The sequence below is a fragment of the Sesamum indicum genome, linkage group LG10, assembly GCF_000512975.1.
Source record: "Sesamum indicum cultivar Zhongzhi No. 13 linkage group LG10, S_indicum_v1.0, whole genome shotgun sequence".
NCBI classification, from domain to species: domain Eukaryota; kingdom Viridiplantae; phylum Streptophyta; class Magnoliopsida; order Lamiales; family Pedaliaceae; genus Sesamum; species Sesamum indicum.
Window position 1 is genome coordinate 4,968,388 of NC_026154.1, and position 24,231 is coordinate 4,992,618.

Here is a 24,231-nt window from a genome sequence, read left to right on the forward strand (position 1 = left end):
ATAAAAATATTAAATTAAATATCAGATTTGTTTATTAAAGAAAAAGTAAATTTTATTATTATAATTAATATCAGAATTTTTTCTTAAAAAAATGATTAATTAGATAAAAATCCGAATCGGAATAGAATTTGGCGTCTAATTTGATTTTACATTAGCACTTATCAGTACTTTCAGAGGAATAGTATCTCCAACCTTTGTCTTGAAGTTGATCAAGCAACATAGATACAACAGTTGCATCGGGTGAGAATCCTTGTCTGCACATTTCATCCAAGAACGTCTTTGCCTCGGCAAGCAACCTTCTTTTAAGCAGACCTTGGATACAGACGTTATATGTCACATTATCAGGTGCACAACCACCTTTTTCCATTTCCACAAGCAAACGTTTTGCCTCCTCTACATGTCCTTCTTGACATAGTGAACCAATAATGATAGTATATAATTGAACATTAGGTCGCAAACCTTTGCAAGGGAGGCTACTGAAAAGATCTCTTGCAATCTCAAATTTTCCATCCTTGCATAATCCATGGATGAGTATACTGTATGTAATTATGTCAGGATTAACACCTTGTTCTTCCATTATGTGTAGGAAAGAAAATGCTTCATCAATATGCTTGTTCATGCACAAGCCATTCAACAAGATACTGTAAGTCACTAAATTCGGAATTAGTTGCTGAGCTTGCATATCTTTGAAAAGCTTCAATCCATCAGCACATCTACCTGCACCAAATAATCCTTGTAGCATGGTGCTATAGGTAACTACATTGTAATCTAACCCTTTACGAGGAACTTCGAGGAAAAGGCCCCAAGCTTCATCTACCTTCCCATTCTTGCAATATCCGTTGATCAAGCTACTGTAGCTAACGATAGAAGGCTTCAAACCTTTACCTGGCATGGAGTCAAGTACTTTTCTTGCTTTATCAATTTGCCCAACCTGGCTGTAACCATCTACGAGAGTAGTGTACGTGACAACATCAGGAAAAATGTTTCTTTGCATCATAATTTCAACAACATCCTCAGCCTCTTTGACCAGTCCTTCCTTGCAAAATGCATCCACCAATATATTGAAAGTAATCAAATTTAGAGATATCTTGTGATCCACCATTTTAGTAATTAAGTCTTTCGCCTCTTTCCATCTGCTGAAATTACACAAACCCCAAAGTATAGAACTATATGTGACAATATCAGGTGAAATGCCCTTGTCAATCATTTTGGCTAGGAGCTGGAGCGCATCATCAACCATACGATCCTTGCACAAACTGTCAATCACTGAGTTATAAGAAAAAACATCAGGTTTGCAGCTTGTCTTTTCAAATAACCGAAGCAAATCATATGCAGTGAGAGTGTGTCCAGCTTTGCATAGCCCATTTATCACAGTAAGAATAGTAACTTGATTAGGTTCACAGAGTTTCAGCGTCAATAACTTTTTGAATAATTTTTCTCCCTCGACGATTTTATCATCTAAAAAGAGCCCTTTTATAAGTGTGGTGAAAGTAATGATATTTGGCTCGTATCCGCGCTTGAAGAAACTGCCCAAGATAGCAAATCCAAAGTCTACTCGGTTGAGAAGGCAATAGCAATTAATCACGAGAGTCAATGTATACTCGTCTACAGGGGCACCCGATTGACGCATTTCGTCGAATATATTAAGGGCAACACGGTATTGTTTCATCTTGACAACAACATTCAACAGTTTGGTGAATTGAACAACAGAAGGCTGTGGGCGCATTCTGAGCATTTGACGAAACAAGAAAACAGCATCATCTACACCATGAATACAACTGAAATCCATTCTGGGGTTTGGAGAAAAGGGCATATCCTTATGGCTGAAATTATGAAAAGATGAAGAGAGAAAAGAGAGTGGAGAAATTACAGTACCTCTCTTTTCTGCAGCAAAACCTCTACGAAGAAGAGCCATTGTAGAAACTCTCATCTACTTCACAGAATTGAAGAATGGGATTAAAGTGTAGAGTGTGCTCTTTAGCTACTCATAAAGTGTGAGCAGGTGATAGAAAAATGAGAATCAACCGAGATGGCGACTCAAGCGTCCCGTATTTTTTTTTATATATATAAATAAAAATATCAATATCGAACAATCATATCCACTTTTCATCAATTTGTAACTAAATAGGTTTTTTTTACTCGGATTTTGAAAATAGGAGGATTTTTTTTGTCTATTTTTAAAACATAAGAGGTTTTTTTGCTCATTTAGCAAAACACAGGAAATAAAATAGAATTTAGCCGAAAAATAACATCTCATACATAAAATAAAACTTCGAACCCACGATCTTAAAATCAAGAGATCTTATCTTCACCAACTAAACTAAACCCCATTGACCATACACATTCTTCTCTCCTTTGGTGTAATAACCACTCTTTTGGTTAAAATAAAAGGCGCAAGTGTAGAATAAATAAAAATAAAAATGTATTTATTATTGCTTCCCAAAATTGTAAAATGTTTCCATATATTAATAGATGGGTAGGGGTCAACGTCTAATCCCTTCTACCCAATTTTTTTTAAAAGAAAAATAAATAAAATAATTATATATAAAAAATGAGCCAGTAATATTGAAAATTTAGAAATAAAAAAAGAAAAAACTAATATATAAATATGAAAAGGGAAAATTATATTTTCTAGGAATAATTCTGCAAGACTTAGTTAAAATTTAAAAAAAATGGACAAAAAGATTCAAAACAATGGCCGAATTTTGTGCTAATTAACTTTTCAATATTACTAGCAAAATGCACGTGCACATGGAAAATTAATATTTATTTATTTTTTAAAGAAATATTTGTAAAAATTATAAATATTTACAAACCTTGAATTGTTTTGAAAAATATAATTAATAATAATTATTTATTTATTAAAGTACTAATATAATAATTATCATATGGTTTCTAAATAATTGCAATTTATTAAGTTTTTTTTGTGATATATATGTCCTTAGTAAATATATAGTTTCATGTATCACATTTGGAGGGAACGAAATTTAAGACACTTTGAGCATACGGAAGATATTAGACAAAAGATTATTAGTGTTAATTTATCTCGTTCTGTTAGTTGATATGAGTTATATAGATTATTGCGTATTTCTTGGCATATTGAGGGAGAAACCACCAGTTGAGCATTGTTGTACTATACGATCTTGTTTTATTAATGAAACTTACATTTATCCAAATATATATATATATATATATACACAGTTTCATGGCAAAATTTGTGACTTTTGTTGATTGTATTATCATTTTGTGTATCTCTTTATTTTTGTTTGTCTTGGTGTTATTAAGCCAATTATTTCTATGCCATCATTAAGATATATAGTTCTAATTTTTGTTTTTTTTTTTATGAAAATTAGATTCTTTTATTGTGTAGGTTGTAGTAAATTATATATGTATTTTGCTGTAAAACTTATCATTTTTTCTTTCTTTTTGGCTAATTTACTTCTCTTTTAGTAGTATTTAATTCATTTTTGCAATATTTGAAGTCAATTTAATAACAAACTAAAGTTCAAAATACTAATATTCTCTTAATTCAATCTATTCAAGTAATTGATATTAAAATAAAAGGGTATATTACAACGACCTCCCCTAAGGTTTGATATAATTACGAATACCCCCTTATTGTTTGAAAAATTATCAATATTCCTCTAATTTTAATGATCGTCTAATAATTAGCTCAATCCGTTAGATTTCCATCCATTTTGTGGTGAATTTATTAAAATGCCCTTGTAGATTATAAATTATAATTTTATTTTATTTTTTAAAAAAATTTTATGGATTGAGTGGATAATTTTTTTATAATTTTCAAAAAAAAAATTATCCACCTTGTTTGATTTTTCTATAAGTTTTTAATTTTTTTTTAAAAAATACATAAATACAATAAGGGTAAAGTTGACAATTCATACCTCCATCCAAGTATTACATAATTTCATCAAACATCAGAAAATTTTTATAATTTTTCACACAACGAGGGGATATTCGTAAATAACGGCGCTTTCGCACCTCTACAATGGACTACGTTCCAAGCTTTGCCTCAACCAAGCCAGTAGGATGAAAGGCTTAGGAATAGGTTTAAGAAAACGTCAAACATTTTAGCCATATCATAAAAGAGTTCAAGAATAGGAAAAGCAATCCGGCCTTCAATTCAGAGATATATATTTCGAACCTATGAATGAGAAAATTCCCAAAACTCAGAAAAAAAAAAATAGTGAGTTAGATGAAAAAGAAAAGCAACTTCGACAAAAAGAGAAGTGGCAAGTCTTTTTATTTGATATAAATAAATGCATTCATGCTGCAATGTTTTTAGAAAAAAGAATTATTAAAATATAATATGATATATTGAACACAGGCAATTTAAATTTTAATCATGAAAATGTTAAAATAATGGGAATCTCTCTAAGTTAAGTAAATGATTTCGGAAACCAAAAGATATTTGTAAAACATAAAAACAAAATTAAAATACGGTAACATGCTTACAATCTCTAGGCCTTTCAATACACATAAGATTACTCTTGAAACTACTTACAAAGTTTGAATTTCAATCTTCTGCATGCACACATAAGAATGGAATGTAAATATGAACTCTAAAGATATATTTTAAAAAAAGTAAAAAGTATTTGGGACATTTTGTTGGGCTCTGAAATGGCTTTTTCTATTTGCAACATTCCAAGTAGGAATATTAATAATTTGTTTAAATAGGTGATCAAAAATTAATTAAATTGGACTTTTTGTATTCGTCATTTTCTATCGAAATAATATAGATTTAATGGATATGATAAGAATTCATCAAACTGGCATTGTGCATTATTGTGCTTACCACTTACATTAAATGAGGTTTTAATGTCACAACAAAATGCCTAAAAACTGAAAGGATAACCCCGTAGAATTGAGTTACACAGATTTGTTAGTTATGAAATCAACTTCTAAAGGTCCATTTGAAATGTTCAAAGTTGAGAATCTCGAGATAAAACATCAAATGTCCTATAAAAACTTACACTAAGTACTGCAGTCGTGTATCGTAGGCATGAGACATAGGCCGTCTATACAATTTTGGAGTAATTCAATGTTTGACACGGTCTCGAAATTCTTTTAATAATATATATGTGTATATATTATATTACAATTATATATCAATATAATAAGTAAGAAATATATAAAAAAATATCAGATTTATTATTAAAGAAAAACTAAATTTTATTATTCTAATCAATCTCAGACTTTTTTCTTAAAAATTGATTAATTAGGTAAAAAATAGTATCGAAATAGAATTTTGTGTCCCGAAATTTTAGTTTGATTTTGTATGATATGAAGATGAGGGGGAACCCCAAAAAATCCTGCATCGGACTCTTTCTTTCGTTTATGAAAAACAAACAAACAAACACTATTATGTAAATCATATACAAAAAGATAAAAACAGTCAAAAAATATTTGTTAAAACTATATCAGTTTTAACAACTAAAAGTAAAAGTTATTGCACAAGTTGAACAATTTCTATACTATTTACTTAAAAAGCTTTTAAAAAAAGTAGTTAGGGCCATAATTAAAGTTGTTGAATAAAAATTAATATGTTGTAGCATACATGAGACATTAGCAGTTATCAGTACTTTCAGAGGAACAGTATCTCCAACCTTTGTCTTGAAGTTGATCAAGCAACATAGATACAACAGTTGCATTGGGTGAGAATCCTTGTCTGCACATTTCATCCAAGAACGTCTTTGCCTCGGCAAGCAACCTTCTTTTAAGCAAACCTTGGATACAGACGTTATATGTCACATTATCAGGTGCACAACCACCTTTTTCCATTTCCACAAGCAAACGTTTTGCCTCCTCTACATGTCCTCCTTGACATAGTGAACCAATAATGATATTATATAATTGAACATTAGGTCGCAAACCTTTGCAAGGGAGGCTATTGAAAAGATCTCTTGCAATTTCAACTTTTCCATCCTTGCACAATCCATGGATGAGTATAGTACATGTGATTATATTAGGATAAACACCTTGTTCTTCCATTATGTGTAGGAAGGAAAATGCTTCAACAATCTGCTTGTTCATGCACAAGCCATTCAATAAGGTATTGTAAGTCACTACATTGGGAATTAGTTGATGAGTGTGCATATCTTTGAAAAGCTTCAATCCATCAGCACATCTACCTGCACCAAATAATCCTTGTACCATGGTGTTATAGGTAACTACATCGTAATCTAACCCTTTACGACGAACTTCGAGGAAAAGGGCCCAAGCTTCCTCTACCTTTCCATTCTTGCAATATCCATTGATCAAGCTACTATAGCTAATGATACAAGGCTTCAAACCTTTACCTGGCATGGAGTCAAATACTTTTCTTGCTTTATCAATTTGCCCAACCAAGCTGTAACCATCTATGAGAGTAGTGTACGTGACAACATTAGGAGAAATGTTTCTTTGCATCATAATTTCAACAACATCCTCAGCCTCTTTGACCAGTCCTTCCTTGCAAAATGCATCCACCAATATATTGAAAGTAACCGCATCTAGAGATATCTTGTGATCCACCATTACAGTAATTAAGTCTTTCGCCTCTTTCCATCTACCGAAATTGCACAAACCCTGAAGTATAGAACTATATGTGACAATATTGGGTGAAATGCCCTTGTCAATCATTTTGGCTAGGAGCTGGAGCGCATCATCAACCATGCGATCCTTGCACAAACTGTCAATCACTGAGTTATAAGAAGAAACATCAGGTTTGAAGCTTGTCTTTTCAAATAACCGAAGCAAATCATATGCAGTGAGAGTGTGTCCAGCTTTGCATAGCCCATTTATCACAGTAAGAATAGTAACTTCATTGGGTTCGCAGAGTTTCAGCGTCAATAACTTTTTGAATAATTTTTCTGCCTCGACGACTTTATCATCTAAAAAGAGCCCTTTTATAAGTGTGGTGAAAGTAATGATATTTGGCTCGTATCCGCGCTTGAAGAAACTGCCCAAGATAGCAAATCCAAAGTCAACTCGATTGAGAAGGCAATAGCAATTAATCACGATAGTCAATGTATACTCGTCTACAGGGGCACCCGATTGACGCATTTCGTCGAATACATTAAGGGTAACAGAGTATTTTTTCATCTTGACAATAGAAGTCAATAGTTTATTAAACTCAACAACACATGGCTGTGGGCGCATTCTGAGCATTTGACGAAACAAGAAAACAGCATCATCTACATCATGAATATAACTGAAATCTATTCTGGGGTTTGGAGAAAAGGGCATATTCTTATGGGTGAGATTATGAAAAGATGAAGAGAGAAAAGAGAGTGGAGAAGTTACAGTATAGCTCTTGTTTGCAGCAAATCCTCTACGAATAACAGCCATTGCAAAAACCCTCATCTTCTTCATAATTCAAGAAAGGCAAAATATAATTGAAAATCAGGAATGTGCTCTCTGCTGTTTAGCCACTTCACGAGGGCAGAGCTATTCAGTGTATAAGTTCTGATAGAAAAGTTAATCAACTGAGACAGCGGCTTAAGGGTATAAATATCTTTTCATCTATTTGAATTTAAAAAAAAAGGCTTAAATTATATGTAAGAATTAAGAAGCATATATGATCATTGATTTAGTTGAATAATATTTAAATAGCTTGAGAAATAAATTAAATGTAAAATAATATCTGGTGATTCATTCCATCTTGTAAAACATCATCTAAACACAAAATACTAATGATAATCAAATTTGAATAGTTTAAATAGAAAAAAAATTAAATTACCAATTAAGTAGAATTATACAAATTAAAAATGAAATATGTACTTATTAAATATTAAATAAATTTATTCCTCCTTGTCTAACAAAATCAAGCAATCAGCATAGATATTTAAAAAATAAACTCCAAAAGATAAATAAATAGTAAAATGTAATGAGACAAACATAAGAAAAATATAGAGATTATTAATTTAATAAGTTTCATATCATAAAAAATAATATATAAAAATTAAATAATATCATGATAAAAGGCAAAACATCATGGCTGTAGAATACGACCCCGTTTGATTTTTCTATAAGTTTTTAATTTTTTTAAAAAAATACATAAATACAGTAAGGATAAAGTTGACAATTTCATACCTCCATCCAAGTATTACATAATTTCATCAAACATCAGGGAGATATTTATAATTTTCACACAACGAGAGGGGTATTCGTAATTATGACAAACCTCAGAGAGGTCATTGAAATTTACCCTAAAATAAATAAAAATAAATTTTGTTCTAGTCTTTTACTCAATTTTTACTTTAATTTTATTTATGCAGCTAGATTTTTTTACGATCAAATTAAACTATTATCTAAATTTCAACAAACAATGGAAAATTCTTCTATAATCTCATCATTATTATTATTAAACAATGGAAAATTAAGCTAATATATTTGCCACTTGACCTCATTGATCTTCTTATTAAAACTTTTTATTGACAACTTCTAGTATTATTAATTATTTTCTTCCTAATATGTCCGTCACATGATCATTTTTTCGGCCACATTTTCATGGAAAACGGTTAGAGAAATTAATTTCAGATAAAAATTAAAGTTTAGAGACATCAATTTTAAGAAATGAACTTCAGGGACTAACGTGATTTTTAACGCAAACTTAAGGGACCAATTATATTATTTTTACCCCTTATATAACTAATTCTTATTTATTATTGAAAAGAATATATACTTAAGGAATAATATCTTTTCCCAGCATGAATGAACACTTAAAAAGATTTTGGCTTTTAAATATTTGATCATAATCATAAGTTGTACTTATTAATAGTATTTTACCTCCAATATATTATGGTACAAATAAAAGTACAATTTAAAAACAATTATCAAATATTAATATGAAAATAAAATTAATTAGTTAGAAATTATTCATATTAAAATTTTCGAAAGTATTTATAATTTAATAAGGTTGATAACTTTTACTTATAATTTCATTTTTTATTTTTTTTAATTTTTAAATTTAGATTAATATCTTATATATTATTCAAATGCTATTTCGTTCTAAATTTTTTGTGCCCTTGTAAGTTAAATTTTTCATAAAATATTTAAAATCTCTTTTAACAAATTAATTATGTTAAACTATTATTTGCCTATTTATTTAACTTTATTTGGATATATTTATGATTGTCTAAGCAATTTATAGAAATTAGGACTACTAAATAGTATTTCGTTTATAGAATTTTATTATATTATAACTAATTTGATTTATTATAAAAAGAATTATTCAAATAAGGATATGATTGTTCACAATGGGAAACAAACATTTAGGATATGATTGGGGAAAAATGTAGGTAATTTGCTCTTTATCATTAACACAGGGGTATTTTGCTCTTAACCTCTTTCATTTGATGAAGGTGGGGCAGCATACGCCACACATTGAATTCGCAGAGGTCCAATTGCTACAATAAAATTTTCACAGGAAAATAATTTGATATTTTTATATCACAGAGGCTATCATGCACATTACCCATATCACGGGGATGCGTTGCATTTTTTCCTATTTTTACGTATAATATAGATATAGATACTTTAAAGCATGGATTAACTGAAAATACGTTCACTTTTTATTCACGCCAACAAGTATGAAATGACATATTTACCCCTGTAAAATTCTGCATATGATCCTCACATAACCAAATTACGATGAAAAGTTGAGCCAGAGACTAGCACGATACTGAATGTGAGTTTCATGGACTATTAATTTTAAGGCATTTATCCAATTATATGGTTCTAAGATGGCTGATACATACATACATCAGCTATTTTTTCATATTGCACTATGGTGAAAAGTATTGGTTCCTTCTCAATTTACAAATTTTGCTGCAATCTACACAACACTATGATCTCATTTCATAAACTTCTAACTAACCGAACTTTTGGCACAACAAGAATGAAGGTTCGTCGGCCACAACGATCTCTGCATTGCAGAAGCAACCAGCTTCTATGGGGGACGGAACGTTTCTTTAACCACGATGTCTATTTGTGCCGTAATCCAACAATCAACTATGTGTTACTACTGATACTTCATCTGAAATCGATCTTCTTGAGTTGAGGTGGCTGGTTTTAATGGGAGCCCATATATCGGCGCCATTGCTGCTCACAACTCCAACGGTGAATGAAATCGGGACAAGACACAGGCCTTTGGATTTTAGGCTGCATGGTTCCTCACCCTTGAACAAGAACAGAATCAGAACATCACACACGATATACTATATGAAAACAGGCAAAGTACTATGCTGTACAAAGCAATTACGGATCACTAAGGTTATGTTTGGAATGATGAACATGGGTACAAGGACTTCCTGTGCATAATAAGTACAAGAACATGGTTATGTTTGAATAATAAGTCGTTTGAAATCCTTTCTCAAATTCAAATCCTTCCATCCAAATGTAACATAATTATTATGGAGACACCACAAGCAAGAAGAATTCAGTAGAAATATTTGATTGAACTCAAACCTTAATTTATCGCATGAATAAAATGCCGTCATTCCCCTAACTAATCAGATTTAGCGGGTGTGGGGGGTCGGAATAGACTGGGAACAAACAAAGCCAGGAATTGGCTCGCGCAGTAATTCAACAAAGACCTTTCACTTCTACCTCATCTTAGAGTTTTACTCATTTATACATACCTGTGCCTGCACCGGTGTATTGTATAGATATGGAGCACTTAATACCTGAAAGCCGCAACAAGAGAAAAGTGCGTTCAGAAAGATTTTGAACTATGCAGACTTGTATCAAGAAATAAAATTGTTGAATTTATAGAAACTAATTGGTGGAAATATGGAATGGCAATGCTAAGAGATAAACAAGTACTTAGACCTTACTTATTGCCAGAATAGAGGCGTGCAAGTTCAAGGCCGCTCAAATGTAGAATCACTTCAGTGATTAGCTATCCGAACAACAATAAAGTGGAAGAATCCATACCTTGACCTGTTCGTGAAGGAAATTTATGTACTCCATTGCCTCCAGGAGGACTGAAGCTGTATCTGTCTGTACTAAAAGAATTAGTGATAAAGATCACAAGTAAAGAAACATGTAAAACAAGTTCCCAGTATATCCAAAAAGTATGGTCGCCTTGTAGAGATCAGCATATACCTTCCCATATGGTGATACCAGTTGTTGAAGAGCAGAAATCCGTTCACTCACCTTCTCTTTCTTCTCCTGCCCCCGAGCAAAAATTAGGTATAAAGGACAATGGTGAACAAAGATGCATAAAAACCATCAAGAAGGATAGTATTTTTGCACGAAAGGAGGTTTAGTGAAGCTTAGAATGGGCGGTAGCTCATTGTTCAGTAGACAAGGCCAAGTAGGAAAGTTAAGCCGTTTGATAAACACAGATTTTCAATTCATCAAGGAAAAGAAAATGGAGTAAAAAACGAGATGCACACAAGTGATTGATGTCCAATTTTATCCAAACGCCTTTGTAACATAAGTTCGAGCAATATTATCGGGAAGTGTGTCGGTATTAATTATTCGACTATTACACACAATTTAGATTTTATGAATACAAAGCAAATGAACAAATTGTTGATTAAGCCAATTCCAAAATAAGAATCAGGAATCCATCAGAAAAAGACTGCGGTTCTTGCTGTTTCCACGATATCAATATCAGAATTCTTGCCCATTTGAGCAGTTTAGTTCTTGCCATGAACTATATAGTTTGACATGGATTTGTAGACCAAAATATGTGTTGAAGTTATAACTCCTTTTTTGCAATAAGTACTAAAGAAGAGTGACTTCATACTTGCAAACTGCACTCATTAGCAGCTAATAAATGGTCCAGTTTAATTGGATATCATTGGATAAGTAAGAAAAGCTTCCATTTTACAAGCACTAGGATCAATATCATGATTGACGGACCTTGGAAGAGAGAGTTACATCAGTCTTCAATCGTTTTGGCATCAAGCTCATGAAGCTACTTTGATCAATGGAGATGGGGCTTCTTTTGTGTTGCATCATCTTCTTCTTTATTTCCCCTGACTATACAAGAAACAGCAAAGAGAATGAGAGTTCGGAGGAGAAAAATGAAATCTGTCCAAATCCATCTAACATACAAGCACATAGACCGAAACATAAACCAGAAAACTAGACTACTATATCAATAATAGACACAATTAACTGATAGATAAATAAGTTATTCTCTGTGTTCTACATCAGTGAGCTTCTCGCGGCCTCACCCACTCTGTCCTGATGGCTAAAATTCATTTTGTGGTTCATGGGTTATTTGTCTTCTAGATAAATTAATGACCTTTACCCATCCTTAAAGTTGTAGCCTGCTATCATATTAGGCAGATTGCCCGGAATTACAACTGGATATAGCATATGTTATAAAATAGTTCCTTTTGACTAATTTTTCATGGTTCGAAAGCACCTTATGGCGATTTCAATCAGTCTTGAAGCCCTAGTGGGCTTATACTCAACATTGTAAATGCATGCCAAGTCCATAATTAAGGGAAGGAGGGAAATGTATACTTGACATGCATCCATAATCTGGATTACAAGATAAAAATATTGAAATATGAAATTTGAATAAAGGAGCAAAAAGGGAGTAAATAACTAAAAGCAGTGTCCATCCAAAGTATCAGTTTTTGAAATGTCAAGAGCCCAGTTGCAAATATAAACTGTTAGAAATACCCAACCAATTGTCAACCAGATTCAACATGCTTTTGCAGTAAAAGGGCTCGTTTCTGGACAGGTACTTTTATGAGTAGATAAATGTCTGTCAAGAAAATGTAACTTACAGTTTTGTGAAGAGGCAGAGTATTAAATAATCATATTGTCTTACGAACATCAAAGGTGGAATATAAGCACTATTCTTAACAGACAACTTGTAATAATGTATTGTAACCAACTGCAGCAGCGTAGTAGTTAGGGGTTATAAAAAACAAGTGCAGCATATTATATTCCAGAAACACAGCAAACACGTTGGTCAAGGAATTCACATCACTTGCTTTTATGGTGACATCTAATAGAAAAATGTCGTGACTAAGAAATGGTGTCAAAGACACTAATTTAAGGATATAGGCACGAGAACAGACAAGATTACCTTATATAGTTAATTATACCAGCCGTCATCAACTTATTCAAATAAAATGATGCACAGTATACAGCAAGAATTTTATATTTATGAGGTTATTGTTCACAGTTCCCCACGGAACTGGTATCAATTTATAATCCCAAAAAATCAACTTCTACACCATCAATAGTTCAATCTACCCAGAATTCAGATTCTTTTCATTTCAAGAAAAGAATTAGATAACAGCCACCCAACCACCAGAATGGGTTCATGAAGATGCTGCTCTGCTCTTCTAATCAGAAAACAATACGGACTAACCACTCCGGTTATTCACCTATCAAAACAATGATGGGATAGCATAACAAGAATTAAACTTTATCACAGACTTTTTTCCATACGTCTTATTTGGTTCTCCATGGCACAGGAGGAACAGCATAGAGGACAACCAAATATAGCAATTGTTTTCGTCCCATATTATAAATTATTGCCCGTTATGAAACGACTGGTTGAAGCATGAATGTAACCATTCGTGTATGGAATAGTATAATTTCTTTTGATTGCCTGAATCAACGTACAATTTTAAAGTGTATAACGTCGTATTCTGAGCACACACCGTAATAACACACCCATGCAAACTAAGAATATAAAAATGCCATTCAACAATTGTCAAAATCTACCATTGAAAACTAGCTAGCTCTTCAAGTTCATAGAAACCCACCAATCCACAAATTCCAGTGATTAAGAAAAGAGATTAAGCTGTCAGATACTCCAAAACTAACTGATGAGAAGACTCTAAACAACCTTTAATTATGCAAAATAAGCATATGAAGATACTACCAACAACCAATAAACACAAGCGGAAAAACGAACTATCTCACTAAAAGAACCAAATTCACACGAAATCCTCCATAAATCCATGAACAGATGGTGAAAAGCTATCATAACTTCAATAAAAGTTTCACCTAACCAACCCTGCAAGGAAAGAAAAAACAAGAAAAACAGAGATGGAACGAAGACTAAAGAACTCACTCTCTATGCAAAACCCGCATCAGGAAAAACCTCAACTTCAACACTTGATCTTCAAAACCCACTTGAAGAATCCACAAATGGCAACCAAAAATCTCAACTTCTACAGTAGAATTCAGAACCCACTTCAAGATTTCCCCAGACCACCCTACCCAAAGCCCTCTCCCTCTTTCTCTCTGTCTCCCAATCTCTTTACCAATATTTCGGCTTTATGGTTAAAAGGGCCTCGGGATTTGTGCTAATCTTCGCAAAAACAAGGAGCCAGGAAAAGAAAAAGAGTCTACCTTTACCCCTCTTCTTTGTCTCTGTATATCTCTGTGCATGTATACCCTTTCACACACACAAACAGACAAAAACACCAACTGCTCAGCCCTAATCTTTTCATCAACAACTTTGAAACAAGAAACCAGCCTGAATCAAACTGAAAACAACACACACAGATTGATACTTTTCCAGTTCTTTCTGAGCAAAAAGATGGGATGTGGTGGAGAAACAGTAGAACAGGGGAGGTGTGAAAAGGAGGGGGGGAAGAGGGGTGTTTTCAAAAGTTCATATTTTATAGTTGTATTTTTCTGATGCGGTGATGAAGAAAAAAAAAAATAGAGGAGAAGAATTGTGTGGTGTTTATATGACAGCTAATATACAGCCATGAATATGAAGTAAAGAAAGAGGAAAAGGAGCAGTTACTTTCAAAGCTCTGCCTCAGCTCACTTTTACTTTTTACTATTGTTGAGAATAACTTATTTGGTTGAGATAATTACCCCCTCCTTACCCAAGCTAAATTTAATTATATATAAATTTTATATATTTTAAAAAATTATATTTAATAATTTAAATATTATTTTTATTTAATAATTAACTCCCTTTGTTAATTAAAATTTATTAAATTTATTAAATTTATTAATATTAATAAAAAATTAAATAAATTTTATATATTTTTAAAAAAATATATTTAATAATTTAAATATTATTTTTATTTAATAATTAACTCCCTTTGTTAATTAAAATTTATTAAATTTATTAAATTTATTAATATTAATAAAAAATTAAATAAATTTTATATATTTTTAAAAAAATATATTTAATAATTTAAATATTATTTTTATTTAATAATTAACTCCCTTTGTTAATTAAAATTTATTAAATTTATTGATATTAATAAAAAATTAAATATAAATCGATATTTACCCCCAATTGACATATTACTTATTTATTATAGGTCAAACTAATTTTTTAGGACTAAACTCTCCTTATAATAGTGAAGATATTCCTACTTGCATGTATATGTGTGCAGATATATAAGGTACATGAAAAAATTTATTTAACATGCAACAAATCAGTAATAAGTCAATCGGTGCTAAATATAGATTTTTATTCATTTTTTTTTTGTTAAAATCATCAACTTTGGTGCATTTTGACTAACGTATGGATTATATTTGTTAGACATAAGCAAATCTTATGAGTATTCGATGTTATTTTTCAAACCGTATAAGGTTTATGTGTAATTACATCAAAGAGAGTATAATTATCTCTTATGTTTACACTCATGATCTATGTTTATTCAGGGTAATTGTTACTGTATTTTGTGTAACTAAAAAATTATTTCTAACACTGAGAGTGAGAACGTAAGAGTAGTTTGCGTGATGATATTAAGGTGTATATGTAGTTTTTCAAAAAAAATATGGGAATTTTGTGTAAATAATATTGATAATTCTAACGGTGTATATATATTTAAAAAAAATCAAGGTGGTTTCTGTAAATATAATTACTCCTATTTTTTTATTTTGTTACTAGATTTTTAAGTATTAAAAAATAAGATGGTTTTAGTTATAGTATAAAAAGTAATTTAATCAGTTACATATTTTAATATTTTAAAGAAAGAGTATACAAATTAGTTATTTACATGTAAAAAGTTAATATATGAAAAATTATCACTAATAATATTATTTTGTCAAATCTGCGTTTCAATTTTCGAGTACAATTTTTGGTACTGTTTGGCTCACGTTTGAATAATCATTTCCGCTGATTATATTTCAATAAAATTATGTCGTTATAGAAGGAAAAAAATGCAAGCACTCCTCTTGTGATATCGTAAATTCGTAATTACACCCTTATTAAAAAAAATAGCGATTTACATCCCTATATTTTTTAAAATACAACAATTTACCCTGGTGTGTAAGGAAGTAAATTGCTTCATTTTAAAAAGTAAATGAGTTAAATCGATATATTTTTATCATATAGGGGTAATGTCCTTATTTTCAATATCACAGTAAGGTGAATTGCTATTCACCTGTTATAGAAGCTATTATTTGTAGATTTTTTCCTCATCTAATTATTCATTATGTCGAATAAATAATTTTTAATTTATTCATTAGTTTTTAAAAATTAGGTTAGTTTTAAATTATAATTAAATAAAATATGTATTTGTATAATTAATTATAAAGTTGTAAATGACAAAACCGTAGTGATTTTTTTGGATAAATTATATTTTGTCATTCGAGCTATACTCATTTTTACACTTTATTATTGAATTTTTTTTTTTGATCAATTTACCATATTATTTTTGCGAAATTTGTACTTTTTCATATATGGCCGTCTTTTTTTTATTTTTTTGCCAGAAGAACATCACATATTGTACTTACTAATTTATTAATTTTATTTTAAATTTGAATTACTTTAGTTACAAAATTACTTTTCCAAAATTATAACTAAAATTTGAATATATGATGCTTAATGCTCACATACTTTGGGAACTTTAAATATATAATTGTATGAGGACAATTATTTAGTCCAAAAGTTAAAGTACTACACTTTCATCTAAAATTGTCAATGAGATATTTGCTACAATTTTTGAGTTTATAAATTTTCAAAATGAAATATTTAGAATTTCAAAAAATTTATAGAATAAGGATAGCCCATTTTATTTCTAAATATTTAATATTTTTTAATTATAATAATTAAGAAATCTTACTATTAAATCTTAACTCTGTAATTCCAATTAGGGTAAATTATATTTTATCATTCGAATAATGCTCATTTTTACATTTTGCCACTGGAACTTTTTTTTGTGTCAACTTACCATCTCAACTTTGTGAAGTTTGCACTTTGTTATATATGATTGTTTTTTTATTAATTTTTCTGTCGGATTAACATTAGATGCTGTGTATATGTGAAAAATATAACAGAACTCTTAAATATCACATGTGCACCGCATTGGAAGTTTTTTCGACAAAAAGTTTAATTGAAAAACAGTTATAAATAGAAAAGTATAAAATTTCGTAACGTTGAGATAGTAAGCCGACAAAAAAAACTATATATATAGATGCCAAATTGTAAAATTAATCATAACTCGAATGGCAAAATATCGTTAATCATTTCAATTATTATATAAAAAAAAGAACTGCATATTTATATTTCAATTGGCCGCGTTATAAATTTATTTTAAAGGAGCGTGTACTATGATAATTTGCGTCTTGTGCTTGTAAAAGTATTTATGAGATTTTTTAACGAGCAAGTAGGGTTCTGGCTTACTCCACCCACCCCAGCTGTAATCGGTTTTATCAACTAAAAAAATAAAAAATATATATTATTTTTTAAAAATATTATATAAATTTCTATGTAGCATATTTGTGATATTTAAAAAAAAATCTATTTTTCATAATATTTCCATCCACATCAAAATTCTCCACAATTTTGAATTTTGGTCTAATGAGCTTTCTTCCCTGTCCTTTTCCTTTTCGCTTTTATTATTTCCTTCATCAGCCCCTTTTGACAACTCGTGCGTTTGTTCTCTTCTTGGCGCCAAATCGCTGTCAAACGAGCTTCCATTGTCAGGTAGGCGGTTCTGCAGAGGATCTAGGCCCCGCCCCGAAACTCGCATCCTTGGCCGAACACGTGTCAATAAGACACGTGTAACGTCACGAGAATCAATGAGGAGATTCGGCGCACTGATGGGTCCACCGGAGGTGTGCGGTGGTGGAATTCCTTTTGAACAGCTGCGGACCTGCGGTGGTGGAATTTTCCTCGTGGTCTTGTGAACGGGCCCACGCGCTTTGCCCTTTGTCCTTTAGTTAAACTGACAATTATACCCCTACATGCTATTTTTCTTTGAGTCTACAATTATTCCAAATTCGTGGATTTAATTTAGTTGAAATTACAAAAAAATATTATGAAATTTGTCTTAATTATAAATATCTTCTTATTATTTGAAAAGTTAAAAAATATTCTCTTGCAATTACAAATATCTTAATAAATATCATCCTATAATGAGCTATTACAAGAGGGTATTTATTAAGATATTTTCAATTTTATGAGATATTTGTAATTTATCAAACAATAAAAGAGTATTTGCAATTATCAAAAATCCATAAGAGCCTGTTGTATTTGTAATCAAAGAGATATTTCAACGATTCTCGTATTTCTATTTCGAAAAGAAAGGAGGATTCAGATGATTGGAAATTTATTCCAACCTAAAATTCTTTCGAAATTTTCTATTTCAATCAAAGGAATTGGCTCTTGCTATCTCTATAGATGGATACCAAGACCGCCCCTTTTTTTTTTTTTTTTGCCTCTTTACTGTTCAAAGACGAGGTCATTTTGTTAAGTGTATACACACTTTCTATGAGAAATGATATAGAGGTAGTGGTTGTCTAACGAGAGACTATGCAATAATAAGATCTTGCCTAGCGCGAGTCACATATTGGGCAGTTACCGGTTGGTTTAAATTTAAGAAAGGTGATTTAGGCTTTATCAACTTATTTCATATCATGATTCGGGCGTTAAAAATCAGTGAGGTTTTCTCTTCCTTATTAGTAAAAGGAAAGCAATTAGAATCCTAATATTAGAATTATTTCAGATTGATCGGAACAAATAGATGTAGTAAATTGGGTGTTATGCCAATTTCATTCAATATACACATATGAAGAGAATATTGTATATAGAAACTTAATCCTTCATCTTTATTCTAAATTACACCCATATAGACTATATAGACTAAGAGATTCTACCATACTACATCTATTAGAATACTGCCGATTATAGTCCGCTTATTTCATTTAAGTTAAGACGTGAAATTGAAATCCTTTTTATTTGACTTTGTCAATTTTTATAAGGACTCAGAAGGAAAGTTTCATTGAAATTCATTTGAAAATTTAATTGAATTAATCATTTCGACTTACTGTTTTTACATAAATGATAAGTAGAAAAGCGGTAGGAACTAGAATGAATAGTGCAGTAGCAATAAATGCAAGAATATTGAGTTTTATAATCTCATCGGTTTTTTACTTCGCAATAACTAGGGATTTAATCTCTTAGAGATGATAAATCTTTTGTCTGTAAATTCAATGAATGAATTACCTCTCGATGATCTTGAATCGAATTAATATCATGAATAACGATATCTGATGTATCAAATCAATTCGTCGTTGAAACTTGAATAGTATAACATAGGAAGTTCTTTTATCCATACCGAATCAAAAATTGGACTTGACCCAATCAGTCTAAAATTCCTTTATTTATCATCCGTTTCCTTGTTTTTTCCTATAACTTACCTTGCGTCAACCTTGGACAATCATCTGATGAAGGATCATCAGGTTGTCTTTCCACTTTGATTAATCACATAGTTATAAACCCAAACAACCAATAAAAGCGAAAATGGAACTCGAACTCGCAGCTTCTATCTTGACAAGGTAGTGCTCTGACCAATTGAACTACAATCCCAGGACAATAAAGAATCTAGCAGAAAATTTGATTCTTTTTTATCTTTGTATGGGGTATTTTTGAAGGACAAGGGAGGTTATACCATCTCATGTAGATTGACGAATTATTGGGCTAAGAAATTAATTTTCATTTATATTTAATTATGAGTTAGTTATGAATTTAATAATTCATAATTTATAAATTAAATTCATAATTAATTAAATGTTTTGATTATAAAATTAATTAATCTTTTTAGTCAATGATTTTTTCATTAAAATACAATTATAAATAATATATACAATTCAACACGCCGACAAATACAATCATATACATATTTAAATACATAAGGAGTCGTGAGTTGACAATGAATATCAATTTTTTATTCTCCATAAAATAGATCCAAACATATACACTGTTTTCAAAATATATTCATTTATCTATATTTTTCTCGCTTCCACAAAGAAGAACAAAACACCTAAAAAAGAATCCAAGCATAATGCTTGCTTTTCAGGCTGAGGGAGCTCTTTATGCAAAGGACTCGACCTTCAGAAGGTGGTTGTCTTCAGGATAAGAACACCTCCCAACTCGTCTTCGGCTGCTGCCATGTCTCTTGGCTTTGAAGGTTGAAGCTTATTATAGCTTTAGCCTTCAAGTGAGGTAGCAGGACAGTTAGAGGCATCATCTGTGGGAAGGGCTCCTTTATCTATGGGCAGGCTATTAAGTTGTGGTGGAGGATACCCCCACCTCATCTCTTTCTACTACCATTTGTACTAGCTTTGGCAGTAAAGATTATCTGTATCATTAACTTTCAAGTGAGGCGGCGCGATCCCCCACCTTCTGGTATTAAATAGAGGCTTCCCTTTGAAGGTTGCAACCAAAGCTGCTTTTCAAAAATATCTATTTAGAATATATATATATATATATATATTCTAAAATATTGCAACTTAGAATAAAAGAATACAATTGAAAATATGGATATTTTCTTAAAAGACATAAAAGGACTAATAGATGTTTCAAGGGTCAGATTACATAGTTTACTTTTTACATGTTCTTTCACTTCGTATTAATTTAAAAGTTTTTCGTTTATTTTTAAAAGGAGGCTTCCAGAATTGCTGTTCAACAAGCCTTCATCATTTTTATCGTATACTGGAGTTGAATTTTTTTGTAATTCAATATTAATCATACAGTAAAACCAAACTTTATTTTAAAAATAGTGAAGTCACGCTTCAAATTATTTTTTAGAATTCATATATTCCCAACACCTCACCCTCCCCTCCACATCATTACCACCTTCCCTCCACCCAGCTCCGCCACCCCTTCTACCTTCATCTCGCGCCCCCCCCCCCCCCCCCTTACGCCCCCCTTCTCCTTCCCCCACCCCCCCCCCTTCCGCCACCCCTTCCCTTGTAATTATAATACACGAGACATGTTGGAGGTAATTTTTTACATAACTCTGATAAAAAAATATGAGTAATTTATTATTATTTTTTATTTATTTTATATTTTTTATATTATAAAAGGATAATTTATTTTTAGCTCAATTTTAATGCCCATTTCCAGTTGATCTCGACTCATCTATAATAATCTCCTATAGTTGACTAATTATTAATTAAATTTATTTATAAGCAAGCATGGATTAGTCTGCCAGAAACTATGGAGAGAAACATGGATGTCGAGGGACATACTATAAATCTTTCAATACTGAAATACACATATCGAATGTGTAAACAATATTAATATATATGATGTAAGGACACGAATACGATGATCCGGATATGACATGATAATACAAAAAAAGTTAAAAATATATATAATATTTTTTTTATTGAATATAAATATAATTTCCCATCATGAAATTAAAGTATGAAAAATATCAAATAAAGCATAAAAGAAGTATGTCTTATATCTAATATTTAAACCAAATGTGGTTTCAAAAATATACATGATCAGTTTAATTTAAAAAGTACGTAATTAAAAATTTCTAGCAATCCAAATTAGTTAAATCTTCATGACCATCTCTCTAATATTTAGTAATTTAATCCCAAATCTTTTCATTTGATATGAGTGAATTAATTTTTTTTATTAAGCTCAAATTCTTTTTTTTTTGCAAACTTTTTGAAATTATATTAAAAAAAATTATATCTATTTCTATTAAAATAATAAAACATAAACTTGATAAATAAACTATAATATATATAAATCTAGAAGTGCCTCACAAAACATAGCATATGATTCTATACCTATAATGGTCTCTTTTCTTTCTCATTTATGAATTTGTGATAAGATTAGTGTAAAATAATCACACCTGCATAATGATGTCTGGAACATTTTGTCTAATATGTTATTTTGTCGTTGGATCTTTATTCCAATGACAAAGAAGATATGGACGTTCGGATCAGATAATTTAGATTCTATTACGATTTAATTGGAATGGAGTAGAACGTTATTTAGGAATAATAACATTATCCCATTCTAAAGTTTGGCATAATTATATATAGATCCTTTGTGATTTGGAAAATTATATTTAGTATTCTTGAGATCTGTTTTCGTCTAACAAATAAGTCCATCTGTTAGTCAAAATTCACTGAATTTGCTATATTAACAAAAAAATAAGAAGATTTTTTATATTTACCCCCGATTGACTTATTATTGGTTTATAACAGGTCAAATAATTTTTTATAACCAAATTATCCTCATACGTCTTCACTGTTATAAGAATAGTTTAGTTCGAAAAAAATTATTTGACCTACAATAAATCGGTTGATGTATATTGGTAAAAAATATTAACCTATAAAGGTAAAATAATAATTTAACATATATGAGGCACATGTTACAAAAATGCTACCCACCATACAATATATCTCTCAACACTACTATAAATACCAAAAATATTATTTTTTAAAGGGGAACCACTATTTATTGATAGCGACTACACTTTTACTAAAAAACTCCCTCGAAAATCATGTTTTCACCTTGTGAGTTTTCGTGTCGCGGGTAAAATTCTCAGTTTTATCCTCTCGTACCCCTCCACTGTGCTATCTCCCACGCATACCTCCTCCAGTTTTGTTAGTACCGGTGCTCTAACCAACTGTTCCAGATGAGATTCTATCAACCCAACAAAATGAAGTATTATTCTATTCAACAACTGTTTGTCGCCTAGATGATAAAACGTTGCCCCTGCCACTACATACTAGACAACTAAAACAAATCAAGCTGCACAACACATCAAGGAAAACCAAAAGACACCACATGAAACAAGTGAAAGTAAGCATAGAAATAAAGAAGATCAAGGAAAGCAAAAACGAAATCTAACGATCAAAACACAATGAAAAGACAACGAAAACACGTCAACCCAGTCCTTATAAACTTGCTTCACCAGACTAGGCAAAACCCAAGCTAGCATGAAGTAAATCCACTTCCACGGGCCACAGAAACACTAAAAACTCACATGAAAACATATAGCTAAAAGAAACAAGTACACAACCCTCCCATCTGAGAGAAAAACTATCACCCTTAAAAGTGAGAAAAAAAAACTCCTGATTGAAAAGAATTAATTAGATTTATTCTTGAGCACCCAAATTTGAGAAGAATTAAAATTCAATTGTCAAGAGCGTTAGAATAAGTATTAATTCATTGTTCAAATTTAAAAAATAGTCATACTTGATTGTAAAAAAGAATCTATAAAAATGAATTTGGTTTAGTCAAAATTGAAATAAAGTTAGTACTGTCTATTAAGTCGCTGTCTCTTGATTCTCATTTTTCGATCACCGTTTTATAAGTAGCTAAAGAGCGCACTCTACGCTCTATTCCCATTCTTCAATTCTGTGAAGTAGATGAGAGGTTCTACAATGGCTTTTCTTCGTAGAGGTTTTGCTGCCGAGAAGAGAGGTACTGTAACAACTTCACTCTCTTTTCTCTCTTCATCTTTTCATAATCTCAGCCACAAAAGTAGGCCCTTTTCGCCTAAGCCCAGAATAGATTTCAGTTGTATTCATGACGTAGATGATGCTGTTTTCTTGTTTCGTCAAATGCTCAGAATGCGCCCGCAGCCTTGTGTTGTTGAGTTTAATAAACTATTGACTTCTGTTGTCAAGATGAAAAAATACTCTGTTACCCTTAATGTATTCGACGAAATGCGTCAATCGGGTGCTCCTGTAGACGAGTATACATTGACTATCGTGATTAATTGCTATTGCCTTCTCAATCGAGTAGACTTTGGATTTGCTATCTTGGGCAGTTTCTTCAAGTGCGGTTACAAGCCAGATGTCACTACTTTCAACACACTTATAAAAGGGCTCTTTTTAGGTGATAAAGTCGTCGAGGCAGAAAAATTATTCAAAAAGTTATTGACGCTGAAAATCTGTGAACCTGATGAAGTTACTATTCTTACTGTGATAAATGGGCTATGCAAAGCTGGACACACTCTCACTGCATATGATTTGCTTGGGTTATTTGAAAAGACAAGCTTCAAACCTGATGTT

The 24,231-nt window shown here is 31.1% G+C and overlaps 4 protein-coding genes across 7 annotated transcripts in view; 1 reads left to right on the forward strand and 3 right to left on the reverse strand.

The window, feature by feature from the left end:
* On the reverse strand, positions 123–2,041 carry LOC110011251 (putative pentatricopeptide repeat-containing protein At1g12700, mitochondrial). Of its 2 annotated transcripts, none has more exons than XM_020697379.1 (2): positions 1,876–2,041; positions 123–1,266 (listed from the first exon to the last, which is right to left on the reverse strand). In XM_020697379.1, the coding sequence occupies exons 1-2, from the start codon at positions 1,928–1,930 to the stop codon at positions 152–154; spliced, it is 1,170 nt and encodes a 389-aa protein (XP_020553038.1). In that variant the 5' UTR covers positions 1,931–2,041; the 3' UTR covers positions 123–151. The 2 variants fall into 2 exon arrangements, with proteins under 2 accessions (XP_020553038.1, XP_011091557.1); XM_011093255.2 differs by having other exon boundaries at positions 123–1,727.
* On the reverse strand, positions 5,477–7,491 carry LOC110011264 (putative pentatricopeptide repeat-containing protein At1g12700, mitochondrial). The gene has a single exon (XM_020697378.1). The coding sequence runs from the start codon at positions 7,369–7,371 to the stop codon at positions 5,584–5,586; it is 1,788 nt and encodes a 595-aa protein (XP_020553037.1). The 5' UTR covers positions 7,372–7,491; the 3' UTR covers positions 5,477–5,583.
* LOC105171964 (transcription factor bHLH113) lies at positions 9,673–14,648 on the reverse strand. 3 transcript variants are annotated; one of them, XM_011093258.2, is made up of 6 exons: positions 14,338–14,648; positions 11,872–11,991; positions 11,107–11,172; positions 10,936–11,001; positions 10,641–10,685; positions 9,673–10,178 (listed from the first exon to the last, which is right to left on the reverse strand). In XM_011093258.2, exons 1-6 carry the CDS (start codon positions 14,374–14,376, stop codon positions 10,008–10,010), a joined length of 507 nt encoding a protein of 168 aa, XP_011091560.1. In that variant the 5' UTR covers positions 14,377–14,648; the 3' UTR covers positions 9,673–10,007. The 3 variants fall into 3 exon arrangements, with proteins under 3 accessions (XP_011091560.1, XP_011091562.1, XP_011091561.1); XM_011093260.2 differs by having other exon boundaries at positions 11,872–11,987; positions 14,057–14,647; XM_011093259.2 differs by having other exon boundaries at positions 14,057–14,645.
* Positions 23,483–24,231, forward strand: part of LOC105172081 (pentatricopeptide repeat-containing protein At1g63070, mitochondrial-like) — a 3,643-nt gene continuing 2,894 nt past the window's right edge. Inside the window, 1 exon segment of the mRNA XM_020697248.1 lies at positions 23,483–24,228. Within this exon segment, the coding sequence (XP_020552907.1) occupies positions 23,584–24,228 (645 nt within the window). The 5' untranslated portion in view covers positions 23,483–23,583.